The following is a 19,802-nucleotide window of genomic DNA, read 5'->3' as shown; positions in this document are numbered from 1 at the left end:
ACATTTTAGTAATGTTGCAGCAAATGGTTTAATCCCTGGTGCCTTCTGTTCATGCCTGTGTGTGCAGACATACACATGCATTTGCTTTTCAGTCTTTTTGGGTGTTTCATTCAGACTTCCACTTCAATTCAATGAACACTTAGACAGAAAACCCATTCACCCACCCTGGAGCAGTCCTCAGCACACTGTTCTTCATAACTATGAACAAGTTAAGCACAAGTGGGACATCTGACCCTCCCTATTGGGTTCCAACCCCATCCATAAGGACAGCCACCTTTGCAAACATTGTCCAAGTGGCAGGATCACTTCCTCTTTTGTGGAGATGTTGTGCTTACTGTTGAAAAACAGACACCGAAACTAATGTGTCAGCTGTCCACAGGAGAGTCTTGCCTTGAACACCAAACTACGACAACCACAGCATTTACTGTATCAAGCAGTCATTCTCTAGGAAACTTGAACAGTTTTTGCCAGTTTTCCTTATGACCAATCAAAATGACACCTTACTAATCCCAGTTATAGTTCTGGTGACACTACACTGTAATTTTCTGCCTCTTCAAAACAAAGTTTCCTTATGAAGATGAAAAACTGATGCACAGATAAAAAAAAAAACATGTTGCTGTATCCATCAGCAGCCCCTGGTGCATACTTGAGAGTCCACTTTTTTCTATATTCCCTCTGGTCTGCAATTATCAACAGCAGCTGGGTGATATTTTAATCCCCACTTGAAAGAAACAAATCTGTGATCTGTTTAGAAAGAGAAATGACAGCTTGCATTAATTATCACCGAGGTTAAGGACTGAGAAATGCTGAGCCAGACACCTGGTGAATGGGGTGAATGGAGGGAAGGAATGACTGACTAACAAACACTGGAAAGATACATGCAAACAGAGAGTGAATTATCTATCAATCCGTGCATAAAAGGATGAATCCACAGACAGAAGTGTCACCCAGTTTCTCTATGTAACTACTTGTGTCAGCACCTGTACACGTATATCTGTGACTGCCTGAAACTGCCAGGCCACATGGGGACCTGCCACCAATATGTGCAATTCTGGTGTGTCAGTGCCTAAGGGAGTGTCAGTGTTCACACAGGTGGAGTATCAGTGTATCAGTACCTATGAAACTATGTGTTTGTGTGTCCATCTGCACAGACTGTCACAGAGAGTACAGAAAGCGGCACAAAAAATCCAGGCCAGCTTTCCCCTGCCTGATGAGCAAAAGGAGATTACTAAGCACGGGATCATTCAGTGCTAACAGAATTAGACCAAGATTTCTCCTCTCCCTACAAGGCTTAGCAGGGGTGACCCCACCAGGCACACCTAAGCCACACTCTGTTCCTGTTGGAGTTTGTCTGTCTCTCTGAAGTAACCGGGAATAGAAGAATGAATTACACTGATGAAATGACTTCATAAGCCAGGGACATCTGGGCTCTTGGGTCAGGTGATCTATACAAACTCCACCTCCTCTCTCTCTTAAATTGCACCCATCTCTCCATGGCCCCACACAGATGATTTGAGGCAGGCATTTAAGTGAAGCGCATAGATTTTAGATTTTTTTTTTTTTTTTTGACTGAAGAGATGTGAAGCTGCAACGTGTGAAGCAGGCACATCGGATAGGACTCGGGAATGGCATCCTGGTGATTCAGCACACGTGCAGGGCTTAGCTGTCAACCCTGCAACTGCTAATACCAACTGACCTGAAAGTGTGGTGGGTCTCCTTGACATCACCACACAGAACCACAGATGTAGCAAATGAAAGTAATAAGGACTTTTCTCCAGAAAGAAACGGGTTCACGTCCCAGGAATGACACCGTTTTCATACCAGTAATTAATTCCTATGTAAATGAGTACAACTCAAAGCTACATAAATCTCTTTAGATAACACCATCTGTTATGAAATTATGGCTACAGCCCAAATGTGATGATCATGACACATCAGGAGGAAACAAGCAGGTCAATGCCAACCCCAAGCCGGACTGAAGACGACTGATCCAACAGCCTGCACGTTCCCACTACAGCAACACCTCGCTCGTCTTGCCAAGACAACCCTAGAGCTCCCCTGAGAGCCTGGAAACAAAGTCAGTACAGAAAGGACAGCGATATTAAAATCCCATTCTGTCATCAGTGTGTTGCTCATTTGCTCAGTCTCAGGCTATTACAAATCATTTGCATCCAGAGCCTTCACTGAGCTCAAAGCAATCACATCAGTTTTCTGAAGAAACTTTTAACGATCGGTGAAAGCTCCTGTATGTGAGCACGAAGGGAGAAGGAATATTAGTACCTAAGGGAATGCAGAGAGTAAATCTGATTAAAGGGACAAACGGTGCACACACTCACGTCGAACACACTTCAGCTGCTCAGACAAACAACCCGGCGGAGGGGACACACCTGGGGCAGCAGAGGGTCGCACCGTGGGGCACAGAAATGCTTGAAAGCTGGATGCACAAAGTTCGCTCACGGTCCCCATGGTTGCTCAGGAAAAGCACCAGGATGCAGGGGCACGGCAGTAGTGGCAGGGAACAAGCTGCTCCTGCGGTCCGTCAAGTAGTCCACTCCTGGTGTCTGTCCACACGACTTCCAAACAGTCCTCCCCTCTTATGTGCTCAGTCTCCTGCTTAAACACACATATCTGCTATGCCTTCCTTCTGGTCTGTGGCATCTGCTTCGCTCGACACTGTTTCTTTCCCTCTCTCTCTCTCCTCTCTCTTGATCCCCTATGCTGTCCCTCCCTCTCTTTCCCTGCCTCATTTTAAGCCAGCCTCCTTACACTCTCCCTCTCGCTTTTCCATTCTCTTGATGCTCAGCACAATATCCATGTGAAATATTTTCTCCCCCTGTAGAATACACACAAACAGGTGTACACAAACCTGAAAGCACACACACAGACCTACAATGAAAATAATGTTCAATATTTCTCTACCTCCAACCCCATGGTCTGCTCCAGTCTATTTTGTGGAAAATTATTTGGTCTCAAACCCTGAAATATCAACAACACTTTCCAAAGGATATGAATAGCCCAGAGGCATGCATAAAGTTTAGTCATTTGTAAGCATTAATGAAGCAGAAGATTAACAGCAGGATTCTTGTATAGCTTGTATGTCTTTTTCTAGATAAATTAGCATAAGCTAGCATCATCTATGAAGCTATATCAAAGGCACCAATCAGTGCTGGATTCATCGACCACTGACTCATTTATAGCATAACTGTTCAACCCCATCTTAACAAGCAGATACCTATTGCTACTACCTAGACTCACAAATGGTGAGTATGACAGTTTGAGAAGGGATGGGGCGAAGCCTCAGCCTAGCACTGAAAAATACTTTCCTTCTGCAGTTACAGCTCCTTCACTCATTTTCAGGCAGTAATCTCCTTCTCATCATGCTGAAACATTCGTCATCCGCGAGGAAACAGTGACTCCCTCCAGAAGCGCACTAATGTTTTCTAACAACTTGTTAAAAACATTATACAGAATTTAAATGTATAGCTTCTGACCATTGTCCTCTTCCAAGCATTTGTATGCCAGACCAATTTGGATTTCATAGCAACATGCCACAAAAATGTTATATGACTCAGTTGTCTCTCCACCTTATTCTCTTTCTTCAGCTGTCTCCTCTTTCCCTCTCATCTTCCCATGCCTGCAGGAGACCACCTTCTTCAAGGGTGGTTTCTAAACACACTGAGGCTGACAAATCCAAAACACAGGGCTAAGTGTGTTCCTGAACAACGTAAGGACCTAAGGTCCAAAAATTTCACTTAAATATACATAAATATTAAAAACAAACAAAAAACAATATATATAGTCTATATATGAATTTATAGTAATTTTTTACACAATTAAACATGCACCAGCACACACACATGCCATTCCCCAGAGCAAAGGAAGACAGCAGAAGGCATCAGCTGACCCATGTGGAGCACGCTCAGTCTGGTGCCCAAAGTGCTGTCTCTGCACATGAAGGCATGGGGGTGAGAACAGAATACGGGACGCTGTGGACTCAGCAGAAATGCTGCTGTTTCGTTATTAATACTTGCATTCTCCACAGCTGTGCGTGCTTCAGCTTCTTTGTTCAGCTCCAAATAATCACAGAACATATTAGCATGGTGAAGTACAAGCAGGGATTTGTGGGACTGAACCCCAGTAATTGTGCTGAGAGTTCCAGGCCTACTAAAGTGTCTTTGCGTCACCCTCCCTCACATGTCTTTAACCCAAGGACCTTCACATCGCTCTCCGTTTCCACCTCCCATATGCCCTCTAGTGTCCTTGACCTTTGAACTCTACGGTCTTCTCCAAGGGGGGGGTGGCACAGCAGGCTTGGCCTGTGCCTGCTCTCTGGTGGATCTGAGGTTCGAGTCCCGCTTGGGGTGCTTTACGACTGACTGGTGTCCCATCCTGGGTGTGTCCCCTCCCCCTCCAGCCCCGCACCCTGTGTTGCTGGGTTAGGCTCCAACCCACCGCAACCCCACTCGGGACAAGCAGCTTCAAACAGCGTAGGTGCGTGTCTTCTCTGTCCGCACCATCTCCTCTGCCACCATCTAATCAGTTCCTGTTCCCTGCAGCTTCGAAACATGCTGTAATTCCCAGGCTTTTAGAGGGCAGGAATAGTGAAAGAGCACAGCTGCTGTGATAATGTTCACTTGATTATTCCATTACATTTTATTTAAGATACCCCAATTTCACAGGCCAGTTGTTTTACAGTGTATAACAGAGGGAATAAAAACACACGCTGTCATTCATCCAGACATCCAGAAATTTTCATTACCTCCTTATCCATTTACTCACTTAGCAAATGCTTTTCTCCAAAGCAACTTAAAATGGATACTGCTGTTTCATTATTAATACTTGCATTACCAGCCCACACACCTTATTCACCAAGGTGACTTACACTGCTGGATACACTACTTACAGTGGATCACTCACCCATATATCAGTGAAACACATGCTCTTTGTGTCACTCACACACTATGGGGGAACCTGAACAGTATATCTTTGGACTGTGGGAGGAAACCAGAGCACCTAGAGGAAACCCACACAGACATGGGAAAACATGCAAACTCCACACAGACTGAGCAGGGATCAAACCCGTGTTCTCTCACACCACGTAGGTGCTGTGAGACAGCAAAGCTACTTGCTGTGCCACTGTGCCACCCCGTTCAGGGCTGAGGCAGCTCAGACCCAGGCCCAGGAGGTATGAGTCATAAGGTCTGTCACATAAGGGACAACCACCTATCGCAGAGGGAAAAAAAAAAAAAAAATTCAGCTTTGGTATTCAGAGAACACGGAAAATCATCTGTAGAGACAGGTTGCTGGAAATTAGTGCTCCTTTCAAGTCTCACTTTCTGCCAAAAGAAAAATGAAACTACAAAACAATGTACACCAGTTGTATGAGGATAGTCCTACATATCCTATCTTAACAGTGGCAGAGGAGTACAGCATCAGCAGTTGATTCCACAGCTGGAGCTTTCACCACAGCACAGGCAGGGACAGCAAGAACAAGGTCTGCTCCATCATGCAGTCCATGCGGGGACTGCTTTATGCTGGCCATAGGGAAACATGATTTCTCTTTTACCCCAGTGTAGTCTCACTCCAGGCCTCTCCTTATCAGAAGCTGTCACATATGAGGAGCCCCAGGCAGGTGGAGTCGGAGTTTGTCACAGTGGTCGAGTGAGTCCCTTATGCATTAAACAACAGAGTATGAAGCCTTTTCTGGAGATGGATGTGCTGCTAGAGAGGGTACTCCCTATGGACTCTGCCAAGAGATTTCACTACACATAATTGAGAAATAACAAGGGAAGCTGGGGGAGACAGGATATATAAAAAAAAAAAAACTCTGTTCGAGCATAAAGAAACTCCCAAGTATTTGTGGTAACAGGGTACATTAGGTCAAAGGTCAGTGATCAGCCATTTGGAGAGGGACACGGTTTATGATGAGCTTAAGTCCAACCACAGGAAAACTTTCACCTACACTCCATGAGAAAACAGGACCAGGAAGTTCAAATAAACCCAGTTCAAGACTGCCATTATGGAGACTGCTTCAGTGAGGTGTGGTTGGTGCCCATCATAAAATAAATCTGTGAGGTTGAAGAAGGAAGTCTGTAGGATACCACTCGCTCATAGAATACCAGATTTAGCAGAAAGGTACAGGCTAAAAAAGCTACTGCATCACTGGTTACAGAATCAAACGCATACATGTTTGGTGAAGCTATAGAACATAACTGGACTTCTTCAATAAGGTTCTGGCAAACTATCCGGTGACACAGGAGGAGAAAACAGAATGTCTCCCAGAACTGCCTGAAGAAAAAGGTGGAAGGCAACACACTCTTTCACTGCTGCTGTACCTTTTTGACCACAAAGTGCTCTTTGCCAGCCTTGTTTCTACTGAGAGAGTAGCTGGCCATTGGCAGCAACTCCTTTTCCCCGTCCACGTGGGTGGCTTTTGTTTCATAATGAGTAACACCCATTATGGACAATCCGCCTCAACAGCAGCCAACCCTTAGTTCGGCGTGACTAAAACCGTGATCTTGCCACTTTGTCATAACAATGACTGAATATGCACCTCAGTTCAGCGTGACTAAAACCGTGGTTTTGCCACTTTGTCATAACGATGACTGAATTTGCCCCCACAGTGAGAGCCGCCTCACCTCTGATCAGCAAACCACCGTTAAAACTCAATCGCTCCTTAATAAATTAAAATAAATGCATGAAAAACAAAGTAATGCTAACATAAAGGGAATTTGGTATTACAGTTGCTATTGCCACCTAGTAATCTCATTTACACTGCTTTTGTCATAAACACTTGCTTTGTTGTTATGGAGTTGCAGCCAAATTCAGTGGATGACTCGTACGTTCTACAGCTGGCGACAACAGTTGGTAAATGCTTTCAGAGTCCCTCTTTCCTCCGCTAGAATGTGCTTACACGTCTCGCTCCACCAATGCCCCAACGTACAAGCTGATGCCACTGGGCCTGAAGCGTGAAGAAACATGGGCTGTCAACAGCTGGGGAGGGGGAATTGCAACAGTAAGAGTCACGACTGCGAATGAGGTCACTGAGCTCGGCATGCAAAGAACAGACCAAACTGCTGGCCTGCAATGCCGTCCCACTCGCGACTTCATTAGGTGCCCTCAGTATGCACAGCTTTCTCACATTGCTACTCCACCCTGAGCAATGACCACTATCCCACTGCTGATGCTACCAAGGTTCCTGACCTGGGAGAAAGTTAAAAGGGCACCTTAACCCATTTGTCAGCACAAAGCTGCCCTGGCTTTTGCAGTCAGACCCCCCGGGCCTCACTCTCACTTTCCAATTAAGGAAAGGAATGATGACACCCTGCTGTCACACTCACTTGTGAGAAGCATGAAGCCAGGACCCAGGAGTACTGCAATAGGGCGGTCTGGATAAACCCTTACCCCACTCCCCCAGCTCCCACACCATGAGGGCTCACCATACAGGGAAGCAAGTGAGCAATTTGTAATGTCACCATGGACCTGGCAGGTGAAATCCCCCAAGAGACAAGGCAGCGGCATCCATCACAGTCCTGTCTGAGGCCACTTTGTGGCACAAGACACTGAGCGACAGCTAATGCGAGACAGGCTGCCACAAGGACGTCAGACCGTTAACCCACAACTACCGTTTCCAGCTTTCAGAATGTTTATCTACTGTGATACGGCAATAAAAAAGTAAGTTAAGATAGGCTCAGAAAAACAATTAAGCAAGTGCTTATTTCTGTATGTGAAAAAGGCAAGAAGTCCCCCCCCCCAGCACTTCTGAGAATGAGGAACTAAAATTTAGTGCTTTTGAGAAACAGAACAAAGCAGTGGTCAACAAGGACGTTAAACTGGGGGTTACTTCACCATCCAAGGAAACTGACTGTTACACCGCCAATAAACCAGAGCCTTCAACAGCTAACAAGAAGTTGCATGAAAAACAAACAAGTGTGGAGCCAAAGTGCAACTGCATAGAAAATATTGGTGCCTTTACATTTCACAAATTTGTCTTGCACTCACACAGCAGCAGAAGCTGATAGCCTGGTATTTCTTATTTTATCTTACTCTAAAGAGAAAAAATTACACTAAGAACCACAATCAATGTAAGAAAACATCAAAAGAAGTCTCCAGAGTAGCTGCTCACTACTTGCCATCCTGTGAAAAAGCACAGAAAGAACAACGAACATGTGAATCACAAAACAAAAGAAAGACAAAAACACAGTGGGGAGCTTCACACGGGCTCTGGACACAATTCCTCAGCCCTTTCCGTGTTTGTCACCCTGTGGCTCTTTCTTCAGATGTAACGTTCAGCAACACAATGAAGGTATGAACATATGTGCCGTCCAGCAAGAGGGCAAAAACTAGGAAAAATGGAAAATTTTATTAGCAACAGACCAGAACTGGATGACATGAATATAGACACAAAATCAGTATACTGAGAAATCCAAATACATACAAGTCATACATACAATTCAAAGGCAAAAGATTACCATAGTCCCAGAGACCTAACAAAGAAGCTCAGAAAAGTTGACCAGGTTTTCTTTAATTCATTCAAATATTCCCACAAATTAAGGATCAACTGTTCTTTCAACCTTTGAGCCAACAAATATTTATCAAGGTAGTTTATGGTGCGGACAAGAAGGGACAAATGAAGGTTTACGCAAATAACTTTGTTTACTAAAGTCTAGACTGCCCATTCAGAATAATTTCAGTCCTGATTGTTGTCAGTTTGTTTTGTCAGTCAAAGTTAGTCAACTAAATGTTCTATTATATAATCCAAGCATCAGAACTCTGATAGGTGTGTGCATGCAAACAACAAATGCTATATACTGTAAAAAAGCAGCCCATGACTTAGCATGGCCAAATTGCTCACAAAATCCAACTCACCAACACAAGTGAAATCACACACACTGTCTGAAACCACTTGTCCCGAGCAAGGTCGCGGCGAATCGGAGCATAACCCGGCCACACAGGGCACACGGCTGGAGGGGGAGGGGACACACCCAAGATGGAACACCAGGTCGTCACAAGGCACCCCAAGCAGAACTCAAACCCCAGACCCGCCAGAGAGCAGGCACAGGCCAAACCCACCACGCCACCACGCCCCCCAAGTGAAATCATGTTTACTGAAATACCAGGATCTGAGTAAACACCCATCAGCCCTGAGACTCCAGCTCTCAGTTGTATCTACCTCACCAGCCTGGAGAGCCCAACAACTTTAAAAATTATGAAAAAAATAAAGAAATAAAAATAAAAGCAGCAGCAACCAACCCTACCGAACCACCTCCAGACTATATCTAAATCTTATTCATTCTAGTTGAAGAAAGCTGGGAATGCCAATCACACACAAAGAAGAATGGACCAATTACATAACTGTAATTAAATTGGGCTCTCAGTCAATGAGGTTTATCACTTTGAGAATCTCTGCTCATTATGCATTCTTTGTGCTGATAGTGCCACCTAGTGCCAACTCCTGTGAACAGTATGAGGTGGTTTTCTCTACCCACCCAAGGAATGCACTTCCTGTCTCACCTTGCTATGAGGTGGAAAAGAAATGAGATCTTTCATGGCGATGTTTGCCAGTGAATCAAAATACTGCCTGGCATTACTTGTTAAGTTTTACATTTAGATGGCTCAGGAAATTGGCATTATTTATTGTTCTGGGCCATTCGTAGCTACCACAAGAAGCTTGAGCCACGTGTTGGAGATGCACATCAAGCCTGATGGTCCCTGGTCTTTCCTTCCAACTATAGAATAGCAGCCACCCCAGTGGGAGGTGTACATCTGCTTCAAGAAACAAGCTGCAAGGAACTGAAAAAGTTGCAAACTCTTTCTCCATCTCCCAAACATTTCCGCACACATACTCAAACACGAGATATACCTGGACCTTGTCCCATGGTTTTCACCTTTCAAGGAAATCCTTTCTCTCTCCCAACATCAGGGAATTAGCACATACACCAGTGTTTGCCAATAGCAGGCCACAAGTGGGCGTAAAGGTTGAAGTACGTCACACATCCGTTTGTGTGCGCTGGTACAGCTAAGAGTTTTGCAGCCATTGCCACTTCTACTCTCCAGTGTTTTGGGTTGCATATGGAAACCACCACTTAATACTGCCAGCACACAAAGAGCACTTAATTTTAAAAAAGGTTATTCCTCACTCTATGCAACATGACTGGCAAAAATGGAGGCGGTCTCACAAAGGCAGCCTCTTTTTGTAAGACAGCTCTGCAAATCAAAAACCACCAACACAAGTCCATACACTCCAGCAAACAAAGCACATCCTGACAGACGTCACTCACAGACAGAGGTGGGCCTCTTGATTAAGAGAGAAGAAAAGGGTTACTGAGGACAAGCGGCTGGGCGTCTGCGAGGCGACGCGGCTTCCTGGATGCTGAAACCGCAACAACCACACACACCTGCATAGTACAGACGGGTCTCCACTGCATAATAACCACTGCACACCCAGGAAATCTGAATAACGTCTCCGAATGCATCAAAATGTATTCAGGGGACATGTCAATGCACCACACACCATGTCTCCAACAGACAGTCTGTTGAGGAAACCGGTAAAAGAAAGCAAAGAAATGTTACAAAAAAACTGGGAAACGGGAGAGATAAAACAACCACACAAAAAGGAACATGTCAGAAGGGGGACCACTTCTCAAAAACTTCAAAAGAATACAGATTCTCGATATATACCATACTCCAAACATAGACAAAACAGCTGGTTTTCATCTGATATGAATGTTCCACATTAGCATCAACATTAAACATCACAAAAAAGGATGCAACTCTGTAGGAAAGTCTCTTCTACAGCTGCAACACAAAAGTAGCCTTGCTTTACAGTGAAGCACTGTTTTCTAACCCACTGTTAAATAAGACATCATCTGCATACTTATGCACTTCCTGTTCAATAATTTTTTTTAGCTAAGAAAAATCCACTCTGTGGATGTTCCAGCTAGAAGGAACCTGAGTGTAACATTGCACAGGCTTTTGCTTACATCACACTGGCTTTCCCAAGAGGTTCATTAAAGACTCTTCACTGGCCCCACTCAAGCCACAGGACAGCGGGTAGTGCTGGTGCTTCACATCTCCTGGCCTGTGAATTTGGATGTGGGTTCACATTCAGTTCAGTCTATGCTGAGTTTGCACAATCTTCCTGTGTTCACATGGGTTTGGACAAAGGTGTCAGTTAAATACAAGTTAATAATAAGAGACGCTGAAAGTAAACAAATTTCACTATATATAAATATTATACACTAATTATTATTTAAATAAATCTGACTGATGAAGGAGTCCAACTTTAACTGAACGGCAGCACACCAGCACCTGACCTGCACCGAGTCCTCAGTGACACATCCGTGTTACTTTACTATGTTCCCCCCAAGCTCGCAGGGCTTGGTGCTCATCATGGGCATTACATTTAGTGATTTAGCTGATGCTTTTCTCCAAAGCAACTTACATTGTTAAGATACAATTATTTACCCATTTATACAGCTAGGTAATTTTTACTGGAGCAATTTAGGGTAAGTACTTTGCTCAAGGGTTCTATAGTTGGAGGTGAGATCCAAAGGCAGCAGCTCTCACCACTACACTACCAGCTGCCCCCACTAGGCACCGAGAGGCACCGGCCCCTCTCCCTGCACCTGGTCCTCAACTACATGAAACTATTCCTTCACCATCTTGCATTCCAAAAACATGGCTGTGTGACCATGGAGGTGGTAATGTGGAGTGACCCAGAGCAGTACACATGCACACACACGCGCACACGCACGCTGCATCACAAGTGTGTCACTTGCAAGTACAATTTCAGAGAGCAGCTCATTCAAATGAGTTTAATTAACATGCATGCATGTCTGTGTGTTAGGTTCATTTACCTTTATTTACGCAGCGACTTGGAGTGTTAAGCTACTTACAGTGCTTTATCCACTGATACAGCTGGGTAGTTTAACTGGAGCATTTTGGGCTAAGGACCTTGCTCAAAGCTACAGGCAGGAGATGGGATTCGAGCTTCCGTTCTTTGAAATGCAAAGTCACAGCTGCTGTCACAGATTTGATCAAGACTAATAGAGTATAGGAGGAGAAACAGCCATGTGTACAGTGTATCTTGGTGCATAAAAGGCCCAGAGAATGACTAAGGGAAAAGGGGAAGTCCGTTACAGAGTCATCACACCAGTTCCTCACAGAGCTCTGAAGGCTACATAAGATCATCTACAAGATGCACCAAAAAGAGATAAAACTCAGTTGCTTTCTGCCTGCTGTCCTGGGTTTCGACCAGCTGTCAGTAGGAGCTGATGAAACCGCACTCGCCACCTAGCCACTCCTGTTGAGGAAGAACTGAAGAACCTCTGAGGGAACGAACCCGTCCGTCCACCTTGACATGATGATCAGTCACAACTTAACAGCAATTTTAAATTCAAATTGTTTTAAAGAAGATTAGAGCGGGTTACAAGCGCAGATCCGACACGATGATTTAACATCTTGTTTAATGTTGCACTCGCGCTGGCTGATGACACAAACATCATGCCAGGTGAAAATGAGGCACCAGTGGATTTAAAAAGCACCACTTCCAGCCATACCCGGCCGCCGATAATTTTATCTGCCTCGCGCTCAAGCGCCTATTTCCTGACCTCGCGCGCACCGATTGCGACGAAATACCAGGATACGCGCGATTTCCTCGCGCGATTCACTTCTGCAGAGCTAAAAGCGGACAAACTGATAGATGGAGCGGCGACATCCACTCCGGCGTCACCTGCCTCGCCTCACATCGCAGCTACGCTTCACGTCGCGTTCAGTGACACCTTTTCTCGCTTCCGCCATCCCAGTGCAAAACTTTGCTGTTAATAATTCTTATAATGACAGCGGTAGTCTTACTGTTAGCGTTTCTCTGTCAGCGGTGATGCTGCTGTTGTACAGTGAGTGTCCCGCGTGCTGCAACCTCCTGCCCGCGCCGTCGTACTTTACCGGCTAAAATACACGAGAATATGTTCGCGCAAATTTGCAATGCAGCTACTTAGACCACGCTTACAATTACATTTCGTTCAGGTGGCGACAAACACATGCTGGGGGAGTAAATATTTCCAAGATGACGTATTCACACCCCGTCAGGGCAGTGCCCCCGCACTGCCGTGCCCTACCGTGCTCTTCTCCCTCCATGCTCGCGCGATGCGGTGCTCCCGCCTCAGCTTCGCCACGCGCTCCGAACACACCCACGCGCCGCTTTCCAAGCCTGTCTCGTGCAGTTCTTCAACTGTCACGTTGCCCGCGCGCTGCCCCTCCGCCGCGCCGACTGAAGCTGCGCTGAAGCGTTTCTGACCGCGCGCTCACTACACCGCGCGAGTCCTGCTGCCTCGCCCGCGAAATCCTGCTCCCTCCCCCGTGCCGCACGCCAGGTGATGTCACGCGCTGAAACTCATACGTGTTCGATCAGCCCTCCGCCGGCAAGATGTCCTGGAGTGACAATTAATGGGCACCTGCTTTCTGCTATTAAATTACCTCACTAAATATTTTTACAGGTTCTGGTAAGGTTATAAAATACGTCCAGGTTTTAATAATCCACTTATTGCTTGTATGAACTAGTAAGTTAAATTTAACGATACTATAGTCTCACAAATTAGACGGAAACAAATAACTTCTAATGTATTTTTCGTTCCACCAAACTTAAGTTACAGGGAATTTCAGTGCTGCAAATTTGCCAGAAATAAATCATGTCAAAACACTGACGTCACAACCTAAAAATAAAACAATATTGATATGAAGAAATGAGCAAATGCACATCAAGAATGTTCTCAATAATTTTATTGCACCAAACGCTTCTTCTGAGTTCTTATGTTGCCCAAACGTCCCAAAAAACTACACGACAGATTTAAATCAAAATCTTTTTCAGCTCATTCAAAAAAAATGCCACTTTCTGGATGTCGAATAATTTCTGTAAATTGCACAAAATATACTTGAACCCGACGAAGCCTGCTAATGCTAGGAACACTTAATGGGCGCTGTTACCTGTACCTCCCTACAGTACAGCCACTTCACAGTGCAGTCACACTGCTCACAAGCTTTTGTGCTTTTTTGTGAGTTGGATTCCTTTGAAATACTGAAAACAAACGTTGACTAGATTCAAATCAACCTGTTAAACAGATAAATTGTAGGGCTGCTTTGCAAATTTTTACATCTCGTTCTATGCAGTCATACCATGAATGCATGGCTTGTCATTAAAAACCTATTGGAAACATTTAAAATATGCTTCATTCTTTACAGATGGAGCAGGAGAACCTTTCTGAGTGTGAGTACAGTATTTATTGCAGGGCGACGTTGTCCTCGTCCCCCTTCCTCCTCCTCCAAAGAATGAGGAGAAGGGGTGGCTGCTCAGGGTGTGTGAGGTCACAGAGCAGAGCCTCTGCCCCTTAGCTGGCCTGCACCTATTGACAGGTAAAATCTTCTTGGACTGACGAAAAGACAAAAACCTTCTCGCATATAAGAATAATGAGGAAGGAAACAGGATTCGAAAGAGAAAATGAACAAAGGGGGAAAACAGGATGAAGAGGAGATAAAGAAAAAGAAATATTTTTCTTGCAAGACTTGGTGAAGCAAAGCAAGCAACAAACATTCTACATCTGCGGAAGAGCAAGAAAGACATCTGATCAGCTCCCGATGTGTTAAGCCAGTGCCACGTGGGAAGAAAACTGGTTTCCAGAAATTGTACTCAAATTTTTGGCTGGTACCATAGAAAGAATCTGAGAAACATATTATGAAACAGTTTGGTCACTCCATCCTATCAGTGAAATGCTCATTTCAAATTTAAAATCTGATCATATAGCTCTGATCATAAAGAATACAACTAAAATGGGTCAACTTAATTTTACCACAGTTAATACGGTGTTCACTGAGCAATGTAAGTACACATACAGCATGGAACAAATATACATAGCACTGTCAGGTTTTTTCAGCTACCTACTGGTTTCCCACAATGCACCACTGAGCCTACTTCGAGATCTTATCTCTCACAAAAGCAAGGTACAGATTGTACAGACACATGCCGGAAGTGAACTGCTGAAGTCAATGAAAGCTTGTCAGAGAGCATTACACACCAGTCTTCATCTTTGGGAGACAGTGGCTTAAGATGCGATACCACACCCTCTGCTGTCATCACAGGAAAGTTGTCTTCTTCCCTCTGCTTCTTCTTTTCCTTCCTCCTGGTTTGACAAGGGAGGATAATGGATGGCTGATGGGGATGGGCAATTTCACAGGAGAAAAGCAGAGCATCACTGTTGCCCAGACTCCCACTCTGCCTGGTCTGCTGTTATGGACAGAAATAAAAACTCGGTGGTCTAAAGGAAATAAAAAAAACCTGTCACTTGAATACAAAAAACAATAAAGCAAAATTTTTTGGTTGTGTCTCCAGTGTGGTGGAATGAGCTCCCTCTCTCACTCAGAACTGCTGAATCCTTCTCAACATTCAAGAAGGGTCTCAAAATACACATCTTTCTGACCCACTTTACTCCTGATTTCCCATCTTCTCAGTAAATTTTACTGCATTATCTGTTTGAAACAAGTTTACTCCCTATCAATTCTATATACAGCTGTAGTATCGTACACCGCTGTCGAGAAAAGCATCTGCTAAATGAATACATGTAAATTTATTGTAAATGTCAAACAAAACAGCCTCCCAGGTGCTGCTTATTCACCTTCATGGCAGGAGGCAGGGTGTGGCACTGGCAGGCTCAGCAGACATGAGTGTCTCATTCCGTGCACCCACAGCTATACCTGAAACCCACCTCTCCACAGCATGCACTCTGAGGGCCCCCACAGTGGTGTAACCCACAATATGGAAAATAAAAACAGCTTTGAGGCGCATCTCAGTGACCCTTGTTTATGTGCTTATGTACTGTATAGGGCTTCCCAGCTATACTGTATATACACGTATAAAAGCTTAGGGAGCCACACTTTGTACTCTAAGGAGTTACTGGAGGACTCAGAGAGCAACTTCAGTATTTCTGTAATAAATATTCAAATAGTTTCTTGACCTGTGAGCTCCTCCTACCTGTCTGAATTAATGAATTAATGAAAGACAGAGACAACAATTTCAACGAGTACTGGGTAATCATTCTGGGCTACTGTCAGATAGCCATCCATAAAATAAGTTAAATAATCCCAAGGAATCATAATATATTTTAAGGACTTCAGAAGATCAAATGAAACAAAAAAATTACATTACATTTATTCATTTAGCAGACGCTTTTGTCCAAAGTGGACATCTCAATGAAAATACAGTTTGTGCATTACATTGAGAGAATGGCTGCAGGCATGTGACTCTTAGGCAACCCAAGTTTGTTACTTTCCACTTGATGCACCAATGTTCATCGCTCGAGTAGGTGCATAAAACGCAGCTTAGATGAATCCTGATAACCTCCTACCAAATTTTTATTTTTTTTTATAATAAGATACACAAACAATCACATACAATGCCAGAGTAGTGGCTGTATAAAGGCTTATCTGATGATGTTTATGAAGTTACGGTGCATGAACATTTACACCATACATGAGCTGGAGAGATCTTTGGCGAAGTGAATTCAGAAAAGGTGAGTTTTCAGACTCTTCCTGAATGTAGACAGAGACATTAACCAGGGTCTTGAATTTGATTCAGGGAGCTATAGGAGGCCAGTGCAGAGAAATGAGTAGAGGAGATACATGGGAACTCTTTGGCAAATCAAACAACTTGTGCAGCAGCATTCTGTAGAAGCTGCAGAGGTCTGATGGCAGTAGCAGGAAATTGTCCATACAAAACAACAGTAAAATTAAAAACTAAAATATTTAGTGTGTGATCTGCTCCAGAGACTGTTCCTTCTGTTATAGACATCTGCATAACCTTGGTCACTGTGTAAAACGACCTTGGTTCAGTGAACATGTTTTTCTTTAGTTGCTCATATCCCTGTAGGCTGGTCCACACTCTCTTTGCTTTCAGAGGTTCTACATGAGAAAAACACGGAAGAGAGATGCACATGTGCCAACCAGTCGTAGAACAAATCACAGATTCGTTTCCTGTTCAACTTCATATACAACAGAATGTCAGATTGTTGACTAAGTATTATCTTTACTCTGGTCGAAATTAATCAAAGAGTCATCCATTTGGTACCACTGCCTGCTCCTGACCTGGAAACCCTGCACAGAACAATTCCTTCTGCTTCATGTACCACCCACCTTCACCACTACATGGTTTAGATGCTCTAACGCCACTGGCTGGTGAGATGGGCTCTTCAAAATGCTGCAGTAAATCCTCACTCCTGAGGACACCAGCTGAATTTTTTTGTTTTGTGTTTTTCCACCAAATTTCCGTATAGAACTGAAACTCTACTAGTTGGGCCCAAATACAATGTTTAAAAAGGACTGCTGGTTCTGAGGGTGTTCTTTAAAGATGGGCATGGTTCAACTCCGTTAATAAAAAACTGTGTTTGCGTGTCGGAGGGGGTGATGGTAATTATTAAGAACAATAATAATAACCTTCATTAGACAAACTTTTCAAGTACTGTAATTATTAACAGTAGCATATTCTTACTATATCAATTCAGTGTCAGCACATTGATCAGGAAGGAAAACTGCTGGGTAAAAGTTAGTCATTTTTAAAAATGTATTTTCATTATATGTAGTTTACAGTGAACAACAAAGAGAGTATAACTATCCTTTAAACAACCCCCTTCCCCACCCCAACACACCTGGGATTAATAAAATACTAATGTATAAACTATACTATTATAAACCATTTAACAAACAAAAAAAATATTAAGGAAACACAAACAGTCCGAAACGGCCTGTCACGAGCGGGGGTCGCAACACAGGGCGCAGGGGATACACCCAAAACAGAGCACCAGTTTGTCACAAGGCACCCCAATCAGGACTCGAACCCCAGACCCACCAGAGAGCAGGCCCCAGGCAATCCTGCTGCGCCACTGCACCCCCTAACAACAAGACAAAAAAAATCCATATACACAGCAAAAATTAACATTTGATTTGCACAGCAGTTCTAAGGAATTCACAAGTGTCTGGACACCCTTGTGGAATTTGTTAATGGCTCATACCTGTAATATACTGTGATCTTACAGTGCTTACTGGACACACTTTGTGGATGACTGGAAATTTGTCTTTCATATGCTTTACTCCTTGCCTGACCCTGCAAATGCCCCACTTGGCATGTCCATATAGTCACTGGAGTTGAGTGTGATTAGTTGCAGGGTAAGTTTTCCCTGCTTCCCAAGAAATTCAGTCTCTGCACATTGTCTAAATACATCTTTGTCAATTTTTTTTTTGCATTGAAGCAATGACCTGAAACAGGTGACACTTTTCATTGTGACAGATGTGAACTGCTACTTACAACTAAACTCAATCTTGTAAAGTTAGTGTCTAATACTGTAACTTCACTTTCAAAAAATACCAAGAAATTTGCACTGAACAAAAATAAAGAGGAAATAGTTCACAATAGTTTTATTGCACTGATTTTTCTTCCATCTTTTGCAAAAGTTCCTAATCAAATCCATTTTAAATCTAAACAGTGCAAAATACAGAAGAGTAAATGCAAACTTTGACGCATGGATTATTAAACCCACAATCTTTTCTCATCTTACCAAAAATGCCACTCAAAAAAAAAAAAAAAAAAAAAAAATGAACAATCCAGTTAATTTCACAAAAACATTTGTAGTCTACAAAACACAGTACTAATGTAGCCATACCTAATTTTTACAAGTCTTGTTTACTGTACCAACCTAGTGTAAAGGCATTGGTAAACTGTATGAAACATTTTTCCCCCCAAACAATTTCAGATAAACCCTAAAATTACAATTTAACATTTTGTATTTTGACATTTTCATAAGATATTCAATTATTTCAACATTTAATGTATTTAAATTAAATCTAAATACATTAAAAGGGAGATTAAAGGAAGGGCTGCTTCCTGAAGTTGTATTAACATAAAAAGCACAAGGTGCATGTACAATTTTGCAGGTGTAAAGCATTACTTTCTCATTCTTTGATATAGTCATAAATTCTCTCTAGATTAGTGGAAGACCCCACAGATATGAAGAGTAAAGTGAGAATGATCTAGAAATCCAGTGGGCTTAAGGGTAAGGGCTTGCTTGAGAGGTAGGTACCTGTGTACAGGCATGGGATATGGATGTATGATCACGTTTGCAATTCAAGCTACCACTTTAAAACTGAGTCCAATATTGCATAGTTTTAGAAACAGGCAGAGGAAGAAAAAAAAAGCTGCTGAAAGATGACAGGTGTTCGGGATGATGAACATGTAGTTGGTCATATTTTCACACAGCTGATCAACAATTACACTGCTGTTTGGATACATGATACAGGAACCACACAAGAATCTTGGTTCCATCTATGTCAGGAGGCTAGAAGTTCAAAGGGACATGCTTGTGTTGGTCTTCCCAATGCCCCACTTCAATGAGATATTGAAGAAAACTTGTGATGGTCCTATTCCATGGCAGATATTTCTTTTAAAAAAAAAAAAAAAAAAACTGCAGCACACCATAAAATTTAATACAAGTAATCACTGCCAACATTACACTTTTGGCAACAAAATGTACAGGTTATAATTGTTTGCACTGGTTAGGATGCAGTTTCTCAAGAGGATGAAGGTCGAAAGCCTGAGCACGCACTAGAGATGCTTAAGTTTTAATGTACTGTCCCAAAGGTACAAACAGAATAAGATAAATAAGAGGTAGATTTAACTGGGGATGGCTGACAGCTGAGCCTGCAATGGTTTAATTCAAGTCCAACGTAAAGCCTTCAAACCACAAACACTTCTGAAACAACACTAT

At 43.3% G+C, this 19,802-nt stretch overlaps 1 protein-coding gene across 2 annotated transcripts in view; it reads right to left on the bottom strand.

The window, feature by feature from the left end:
- The window catches only part of LOC108922545 (cytohesin-1-like), a 55,588-nt gene extending 42,246 nt beyond the window's left edge, over window positions 1–13,342 (bottom strand). The window contains exon 1 of one of the 2 annotated variants that reach the window (XM_018732737.2): window positions 13,119–13,342. In XM_018732737.2, the coding sequence (XP_018588253.1) occupies window positions 13,119–13,137 (19 nt within the window). In that variant the 5' untranslated portion in view covers window positions 13,138–13,342. Of the gene's footprint in view, window positions 1–12,855; window positions 12,873–13,118 lie in introns of those variants that run through there. The other variant, XM_018732738.2, reaches the window with a different exon arrangement.
- Window positions 13,343–19,802: the final 6,460 nt, after the last annotated feature.

This window comes from Scleropages formosus, chromosome 3 (assembly GCF_900964775.1).
Source record: "Scleropages formosus chromosome 3, fSclFor1.1, whole genome shotgun sequence".
Taxonomy (NCBI): domain Eukaryota; kingdom Metazoa; phylum Chordata; class Actinopteri; order Osteoglossiformes; family Osteoglossidae; genus Scleropages; species Scleropages formosus.
The sequence above is the reverse complement of the archived record's forward strand: the minus strand, read 5'-3'. Positions and strand labels throughout refer to the sequence as shown.